Source organism: Nematolebias whitei, chromosome 14 (assembly GCF_014905685.2).
Source record: "Nematolebias whitei isolate Nwh7 chromosome 14, NemWhi1, whole genome shotgun sequence".
Lineage (NCBI taxonomy): Eukaryota > Metazoa > Chordata > Actinopteri > Cyprinodontiformes > Rivulidae > Nematolebias > Nematolebias whitei.
The window spans coordinates 20,613,041-20,622,786 of record NC_056511.1 but is presented as its reverse complement, the minus strand read 5'-3'; the positions used below and the strand labels follow the sequence as shown (position 1 = coordinate 20,622,786).

The window sequence follows — 9,746 nt, the reverse complement described above, 5'->3', positions numbered from 1 at the left end:
TTCAAATGTGATTCAGGCCACTTCCGCTTTGGCCACTTCCACTTTGGTTTAATGTAATTCTGCTTTTTTCTAATGTAATTCCGTTTTTTCAAATGTAATTCCGTTTTTTTAAATGCTATTCCATCTTTTTGAATGTTATTCTGTTTTTTTAATGTAATTCAGTTTTTTCTAATGTGATTCAGTTTTTTTTAAATGTAATTCAATTTTTTCAAATGTTATTCCATCTTTTCGAATGTGAGTCTGTTTTTTTCAAATGTAATTCTGTTTTTTTCTAATGTCATTCCGTTTTTTCAAATGTTGTTGTGATTTTGTTGTTTTTGTTGTGTTTTTTCAAATGTAATTCTGTTTTTTCAAATGTTGTTCATTTACACCTTAGGGCCCCCATACTGTCTTCGTCCAGTCTACAAACATGACCAAGCTAGCGCAACCGGTTTCCAATCTGTCTCTGTTCAATGTCTTCGACACCTACACGTATCAAGACATCCTCATTCTAAAACCTCGTCCCATTTAATATTCATAATCAGACAAAGGCAACGTTGTTGGACAGTACTGATTTTATGCTGGTATAGGGTTCATGCTTCACTTATATAGAGTAACAACAGCATAAAACACTGACTATAAACTTTGACCTTGGTGAGGTTTTGTGAGTTAAAACTATTTTTCACAGTCGTCCAAAATTACAGCATTGCAGGAATATGAGAAACAAGTTCCACTTTCATTGAACAGTCACTGGTAACAAAGCTACCAAGATATTTAAAATGAGTGACATTTGATTATTTTATTTTATCAATGAAGAACTTCTATAGTGCCTATGCATGTAGTCTAAGCTTTGGTGGTGATGACATGCAGGCCCATTCTTTTGAGGGGTTTGCTACATTTAATAACGTATGCCAACTGATGTATCATTAAAGATTCAAATGTCATCAGCAAACTGAGCTTCCCTAACAAATTCTCTAAGAATTTTGGTCTTTGCTTTGAGTCTGTAGATTAAACAGATCCCCATCATAACAGAACCAAATCTGTAGGCTTGCATGTATGAATTAAATCTCTGAAAGCAAGCCAAAGTAAAAAATGCTGCATAAAGGCCAAACAATGTTGGTGCTATCAAAGTTCATGCTCAATCATACATGTACAAAATCCAATAATGGATCCATTATTAGATTTTGTACATGTATGATTGAGCATGAACTTTGATGTTTTGAACCACTTTGGCTGTGGCTGTCTGCCTGGGAGGAGTCAACGGGGGACAGGACAGCCCCCAGAAATAATCTTATCACACCAGCAAACTGGTTGGTCCACTAAAGGAGTGGACTGTTTAGTAGGGTAAACAGTTTACTTGGGACTCCTCAGACTGATGAAGCCCTCCGGATAGAGGGTGAAACGTCTTCCACAAAAGAGAAACAGTCCAGATGACCTGATTGACCATTACTGAATGTTGGTGCTATTTTCCAGCCTTGCTGAACACCACTATAGTATTGAAATGACTGAGTTAGCTCTCCATCTACGATGAGTCTGGCATGTCCATCTGAGTAGAACATTTTAATAATCCTTATACACTTCCATGGACAGCCAAGCTGGTTTAGAACTATGAAAACCAGTTCACGATTCACAAGGTCAAAAGCCTTAATGAAGTCCATGAAAGCTTGATAGTTGCTCTCATGTTTTTTCCATTAGCTGTCGAACTGTAAAGACGCCATCAATAGTGCTTCGGCCATTTCGATAGCCAGACTGTGAATGGGGATATATAGATTCTGCCAACACATGTAACCTTTGCAAGATGACATCTGCTAACAGTTTCCCGATAACACTCGACAGAGAGATGCCTCTGTAATTTCCACACACACGTTCACTAAATAGAACATATCTGCAAGAAATCCCCAAACTTTTGGGTTCACGAGTATCACATATCCTTAACATTTACAACAAAATACAATGTACTTAAAAGAAAGATGACACAGTCTATATCATAAAGGCTAGATAATACAAATATTTCATGGGTAATAATAACCCTGTTATACATTCAGGCTGAAAAAGGTAAAAAATATATAATTATATTGTCCTATTGTCCTATACCCATGACACTTATTTACTGTATTCCCAACTCTAATTTTCAGGATCAGAATTTTTTTTTCTTGTTGTTGAAATTGTCAAATGATCTATGTGATATATTAAAAAAAAAATTAAAGCACAAGACAGCAACTATCCATTCATCCATTACCCATTTCTTCATTTTTAGGTCACGGGGATCACCGGTACCCATGTCCAGCAGTCACTGTGCGAGAGGCGGGTACACCATGGATATGTCTCCAGTCCATCACAGGGACACATAGAGACAAACAACCATTCACTCTCTCACTCACACCTAGGGACAATTTAGAGTTACCAATCAGCCTAACATGCATGTTATTGGTCTGTGGGAGGAAACTGGAGTACCTGGAGAAAACCCACGCATGCAAACTCCACCCATAAAAGCCCCTGGACTTGAGGTTGTTTTTAACACAGGGCAAAAATAAGTAAATTGCTTCTACAGTCTCCTTCCTACCTATGCCACCTCAAATATAACAAATGAAACTTCAAAAATATTGCTTGTTGTGTTCATCTGTTGTGGGTGTTTAAAGAAGACAGGAGGCTCAGTATGCATCTCTTTAATAAACCCCTTTAAAGCAAAGCTAAATCAGTAAAGTATCATGTATAACATGACAGATACATCTCTTTACAAAGCTATAGAACCAGAACAAAGTGTTTGAACCGACCTGTATTGATTAAAATCACTATTTTGTTCAGCAGCTGTAACCCGTCTCTGTTGAATTTTATTAAAATGTACATTTAAGGGTGAGGCATAGAGTGGTTTGGTGGTTTCTCAGAGATGTTGAGCGTAAGTAAAGCTGCACTTGATGGTGAGACTGCAAAGACAGGAAAGGAGGATCTGGAAACAAAAAGATCTGAGGTCATGAACTTCGTTCACTCCCGTAAAGCTGAAAGTGTGAAAACAAACATTCAAACCTCGTGATTTACTCCTCATCTTATCCGCATACAGACGTGTGATTCGTTTAAATTGACCAACATTTAACTTAATTTTAAATCATCAAAGCACATTTGTCAGAACTTCACTATCCCAGCCATTCAAATAGCACCATCTGAAAGATTTTTATAACTTGTGACTGGTTCTTGTGCAGCTCTGAGTGGTTCCATCCATCCATCCATTATCTTTACCCGTTTATTCCATTTTGGGTCACGGGGGTCGCTGGTGCCCATGTCCAGCAATCACTGTGCGAGGGGCAGGGTACACCCTGGACGGGTCGCAAGTCCATCACAGGGACACATAAAGACAAACGAGACAAACAACCATTCACTCTCTCACTCACACCTAGGGACAATTTAGAGTTACCATTCAGCCTAACATGCATGTTTTTGGACTGTGGGAGGAAACTGGAGTACCCGGAGAAAACCCACGCATGCACGGAGAGAACATGCAAACTCCACCCAGAAAGGCCCCTGGACCGGGGTTTCAACCAAGGACCTGCTCGCTGAGAGGCAGCAGCTCTACCAGTTGCGCCACCGTGCTGCCCTCTGAGTGGTTCCATCACAGCTTTTTTTTTTTGGTAATAAAACAAAACATTGATTTCTTATCACATTTACCTGCCGCTTTTCTAGCAAGAGTTTTAGACCAAGATGTTCTTATACTGAAAAATAGAGGTGCAGCCATTTTGATCAAACCTTAAAAATAGCACAGTCTCACAAGACGTCTCGCTCGGCGTGCGTTGTGAATGACTTTCGGCTTCTACCACAGAAAACCTTTATCTCACATCTGTAAACTAAACATCTGGACCTCCCTGCTCAAGCTGCCTTCATGACCTGACACCGGAACAAGCAGATAATGGATGGATGCATTTTTATATATTGATACAATATAATCACTCAGCATTTTATCCTCAGGGCTCCGTTTTTATCAAACAATGCTGTGCAAAAGTCTTGAGCCATCTTTTATTTCTCTAATTTCAATTCCAAGCACTTATTTAAAAAAATGTTTTGAGAAATATTTCTTCAGTCTTTCAATGATTTTGACTTTGGATACTTTGTGACTCACTTTTCAGTCCAGAATCTGGTCATCTTCTGAGAAAAGTTTTTGTTTAATCCACAGAACTCTGATAGAATTATAAAAAGGCTTCTAAACTCAAAAGATGTACCAGTGTTGGTTCAACATATAATTATAAATTATTTTTTGATAATTTATCAGCAGCCTGTCCTAAAGTTACATGCTCAGCTTTCTTTAGCTGAATCTATGAAAAATACCAACATAAAATATCTGAGCACCAAAAAACGATTCCCAAAAGAGCAGTTAGTCCAAAACTTTACATGCAGTAAGGATCAGCTGAATACTTCTCCCATGTGCTGCTTTCAGTCCTCGTTGGATTTGATTTTATTCCTGTTTCTTAAAACATAATATTGAGAAATGTTACATTTACTAGATTTTATTGCAGGTCTGCCACCTCTTCTTTTGTCCTCCACAACACGTGTCCACATGTCTCCTTTTGAAAGCACACACTGCACGATGGTCGAGTCCAAGAAGTCGACTGAAAATGAGTGAGAAAGCAGCAAAATTCCAAGGAAAACTAAAAAAAAACATACAAAAAAATCTATTGATTGGTTTAAAAGGTTACAAGAAAATTTGTTTGACATAAATTATAGGCAACTTTAAATTGTTGTAGACTACTGCACAGAACTACTGAATTACAGTAAAGCAGCAATTCAGTTCCCTAAACAGGGGAGTCAAACTACAAAAGGGAGCAAAAATTAAAAACTTGGTCTAAGCCAATTTTAATGGGACAATTTCAGTCGACACATTAACTCCAGTCAGACAGCCGACATCTTTGCTTGGTTGCAGGTTCATCAAGAAGCGTTTAATTGTTCCCATTTGATGTTTTCTTTTGCTCTTTCCATATCAAAATGAAAAATGACTGAAAAAATCCAACCTTTTTTCTGGCTTCAAAGTTAACTGTCCTGAGATATTTGCATTAAATTAAGTATTTTGTAGTTTTTTTAAGCAAAGTGAGAAACGCTAAAAAATATTTTACGTTTAAAATATCTTAGGGGGCCAGATACGATGTTAACGAGGGCCAAATCCTTGACTTTGACATGTGCATATCATTAATTTAATCAGTGCTTAAAAAGTCCACAAATTTCTATAAAGAGAGAACGCCATGAATAAAATCTGACAAAAAACAGACTGAGGGTTATAAAATTACCTTGTTTGACTTTAAGAATTTTAATGGGGGTAAAATAACAACAAGTCCAAGTCTGAATGACAACAGCCAAAACTGGTTAGCTTACCTTATAGTTGTTATAATTATCAATATTGTAAATCATACATAACCAACCAGTGTTAAATTACTGATATGTGCTATTTGTGGTGGGAAACAAGAGCTGATATCAGTTTGATCTCAGACTTCCATCGTTAGAAGATCACAACAAGAAAACATCTGGGCTCCATTTGCCTCCCAGGCCTGTTCATGTTTAAGACTCTGTAGGAGCTGTTGGTCTGGGGCTGCTAGGCTCAGCTGTGTTAGGTGATCCTGCTGGAAGTGAAACATCGTTCAGCACAGCTTCAGTCTTAGGTGTGAGCAGTTTGGAAGATGACACTGTGGCTCCCATGACTGAAGGGTCAGCCAGAATGTCTAGTCCTGCTGACTTAAAGTCTGAGCTTTGGACCTCTGGTATGCCACCAGTCCCAGAGGAAGGTAAATTAGGCAATGGGGGTGAATTTAAAGGCGTTTGAAATGCTGGTGTAGCTTCTGTGTTCCCAGTCTCGACAGCTGCAGGCATTGCTGCTGCTGCTGCCTTTGCGGCCTCTGCCGCCTTGCTCTCCATCTCCTCCATTCGGCGCTGCACCATCCGAGGCATCAGCTGCACATAGGTGCCCATCAAACGGTGGTTAGAGCGAATCAGCTTCCCTGCACAGCTGTCCAGACAGCTCTCCTGGACACACAACAGGAATCAACATTAGTTTGCATGACCCACTTCAGTATGTCCTGGTGTAAAATGTAAATAAAAAAAAAATCAATGCAATTATTTGAATCAGTCTCATAAACACATTTGTTATTAACAATGGACCATAGTAAACAAATCACATGCTTAAACTATATATACAATTCAAAAGTCAACCTCTCTGATGGTATGGGGATGCATTAGTGCATATGGTATGGCTTCAAAGTAGAAGAGTCCACATGCTGAACTGGCCTGTTTGAAGTCCAGACCTCTCACAATAGAAAATAGTTGGCACATTATGAAACAAACAACCAACAACAAACAAAAAAAAAATTGCAGAAAATTTACAAAAAAAAATTATAAATCTAGCCTTTTCTGTTGTGGGTATAAAAACCTATAAAATTAAATTTCATGAATATTTTGGTCAAAGCTTCAAAAAGCTGCAGATGAGGAACTTAAAGGCCACATGCAGTCTGAGAGCTCTGTCCCAGATGTTTACAGCAGAGATGCTCGACAGTGGCAAACATGAACCTGGACTGTCTTTAAGATGTTGCTGCCAAAAAAATCCAAAATTCCATTTCCCTTTAAAAAGTACACTTTGTTAATTTTAAATGAGAGGAAGAAGCTGGTAAAGATAATGGATGGATGTTATTATGTGATTTGGTTTCATGAGATTTGCAAACCACTGCATTTCTTTTTATCATTTACGATTTTCAGTGTCAACTTTTTCAGGATTGGAATAAAAATAATCGAAGCTACAAACAGCATAAATCGTGCATATTAAAGGAGGTACAGTAGTTGTGTTCAGACCACATGATGGTACCAATTAAATGCCGAGCAGAATCATCAGTTAGAGATTTATGAAGGTGCATTCACCTCGTCCATCGTGAGGTTTCTGAAGTTGAAGTTGTTCGTGCATCGCTGGAAGCAGATTTCAGTCATGCGGTTGTAAACCAGGAGGAAATCCTTCAGCTGCAACAACACGTATACTCCTTTTAAATCACTACACAACTATGTATTTACAGATGAGACAAAATGTGACTGGCATTGTGACTTACGTTTCTCAGCTGTTGGTTGGGATCCATCTTTACTCTGTCAGAAATGATGCCTTAGCGTTTAGCTAATCGGTTAACATGAGATCAATCACCTTCAGAATACAGTAAATCTACGTTTTACCAGTTCATAAGCTTTTTAGGTGGAACGAGAAATAAATCCACAAGATAACGCTAAAAGGCCAGCTTTAATTGCTCCACAATTTCACCGAGAAATGAAAATGTGAATGGGTGTAGCATGACATTCACAAGCGCGCCGCCATGTTAGCAACGAAGATCGTCTCTGCGTGTGAAGAGGTCTTACTCGTCTGTTAGGTTGACAGAAAGTTGGGTTCGATTTGTACGGTGTCTGTACGAACCACAACTACAACTATAAAAAGCACACAACTGCTTAAGTTCCATTTAACATATTTTTATGCAACCTATAAAATGAATTAGATATGAATCCATATTTTAATCTCCCGCAATACAGTAGTCTTAAAAAAACGTGCAGATAATTAGAACAGCCTTAAATCACTTGTTGAAACGAAACCTACTTTTATGTTTATTTTTTAATTTTTTTTACATTTCATTGGTGTAGAAATGTTATAATTTATTTACTCCAAAGATATAGAAAAATTTACAATTCTATGATGTAACCTTCCATAAGGGGCACCACGGTGGCGCAACCGGCAGAGCCGCTGCCCCTCGAGCAGGTGCCTGGGTCAAATCCTGGTCCCGGGGCCTTCTGGGTGGAGTTTGCATGTTCTCTCCGTGCATGCGTGGGTTTTCTCCGGGTACTCCGGCTTTCTCACACAGACCAAAAACATGCATGTTAGGCTGATTGGTAACTCTAAATTGTCCCAAGGTGTGAGTGAGAGAGTGAATGGTTGTTTGTCTCTATGTGGCCCTGTGATGGACTTGTGACCCCGCCAGTGTGTACCCCCCCCTCGCACAGTGATTGCTGGACATGGGCACTGGCGACCTGTGACCCAAAATGGAAGAAGCAGGTAAAAGAGAATGGATGGATGGAACCTTCCGTAATTAATGCATAAAAATTACAATAACAATGTTATGCTTCATTACATAATTTACACAAATTTTGTTTGTAGCCATTAATCTTGTGAAAGAGCGTTATGGCCGCCCTAAAATGCTTTAAATATTTGAATGTTTGCATTGACACTGTAACAGTCTGTTAAGTGTTTTACTGTTTGAGCTGGGTTTACTTTGAGCACCTAGGTTTTGTCTGGTTGGGAAGAAATAAAGACTTTTAGAAATGATAATACTGTACATTTTTTTGCATCTGACTGGATTTCACCAGTCAGCTATGTCTTCTCCTAATTCCTCGTGTTCCATTTATTTAACTTTTTGTAAATCTTTTATACTCTAAGTAATTCACTATATTTAATAATTATAGTTATGTTGTGTGATCATATCAAGTGATTTTAGGTGTCACCAATGATGAGAATATTTCTGGAAAGGCAAGCAATACCTGAGGGAAAGCAAAATACCAGATTTTTATTTTTATTTTTAGGTTTTTAGATGCGCAACTTCAAAAATAGTATTTGTTATAGAAATAAAAGAAGTCATTGTCCCACTACTCTGGATTCAATGTGCTAAAGTGCGTTGGAGCAGGATACTGAACTTAACACTGTTCTCAATCCATTGACCAATGTTTGAGTGTGTGTAAAAAAAAAAAAAAACCTCTTTGAAGTCTGTGAAAGATTACCAAGTGAAAATGTGTGAATTGTTATAGATTATATACTGCATGAATGTAACCTCAACTGTAATAACCCTTTTAACATGGTTAACATGACCAGAACTGTGCTACTTTCAGACTGAGGCAAAAGAAAAATAAATGCAGTCAGTTTCCCTACGACCAAATCCAGAGGCCTGTTTTTATTAGCTTTATGTTGAGTCTTTTACATATAATCTGCTTGTATCATCATATACTGAGAGACATCCTGTGGGGATTGAAACACCAACTAAAATGAAATGGTCTCTTATTCCATGTCAAGTTGGTAATTTCTAATATATTCTATTCATTCTCACTCTCTTTCCTCATTTCTTGCTAACTCTGCAGACTAGCTAGTTCAAAATGAGACAGAACATCTGTTACTTTAAGAGAGAAATCATTTATATCTTAAAGTAACACCTGCTACTTTGATATAAATCATTTCTGCAGGCGACATGAACTGACTGTACAGCTGCAGCTTTACACACAACAGCCATAGCTGCAAGGAGAAAGCAAGTGGTTACATCATTCCACCTATTGTCGTGATCACCTCAAACAAAACTGTACAACATGTATACCACATAATTATATTACTATTTTAGCATCTTGTTAAATAATAGACATTAATTATTCTAGAAGACATATATTTTTAGCGAAATGATTTTGTGTTTGTTAAAGAATTTCGTCCCATTACCAAGTCACTTCATGAAAGATGTTGGTAGCCATTTAAAAAAGAAATGTGACTGAGTTCTGTACCAGTCAGTTTTCTGCTCCTGCCTTGTCCACTCTCAACCCCAGGTGTTTGCTATTCTTCCCCACATGGGGGGAAACAAAATAGCATGCTATGTCTCGTTTAGAGCCAGTTTATATTTTATTGACTTATGCTAATGTCATCCACATTTTGGATAGGATTTTAGGGGAAAGAACGACCCGATCGCGGGCTATCCTGATGTCTTTCATTCTGCTTTAAACAGCTGCTACGCTTTACCAGGCAC

General features: G+C 38.1%; 1 protein-coding gene across 1 annotated transcript; it reads right to left on the bottom strand.

Annotated features, from left to right (window-relative positions):
• Positions 1-5,275: 5,275 nt before the first annotated feature.
• On the bottom strand, positions 5,276-7,322 carry timm10b (translocase of inner mitochondrial membrane 10 homolog B (yeast)). Its single transcript, XM_037687382.1, has 3 exons — positions 7,044-7,322; positions 6,862-6,957; positions 5,276-5,976 (listed from the first exon to the last, which is right to left on the bottom strand). The coding sequence occupies exons 1-3, from the start codon at positions 7,068-7,070 to the stop codon at positions 5,515-5,517; spliced, it is 585 nt and encodes a 194-aa protein (XP_037543310.1). The 5' UTR covers positions 7,071-7,322; the 3' UTR covers positions 5,276-5,514.
• Positions 7,323-9,746: the final 2,424 nt, after the last annotated feature.

Coding starts and splice junctions, on each gene's coding strand:
- timm10b (XM_037687382.1), bottom strand. CDS start 7,070: ATGGATCCCAACCAACAGCTGAGAAAC. Junction 6,958..7,043: donor CCAACCAACAGCTGAGAAAC/GTAAGTCACAAT, acceptor GTGTTGTTGCAG/CTGAAGGATTTCCTCCTGGT. Junction 5,977..6,861: donor GAAACCTCACGATGGACGAG/GTGAATGCACCT, acceptor TTGTGTGTCCAG/GAGAGCTGTCTGGACAGCTG.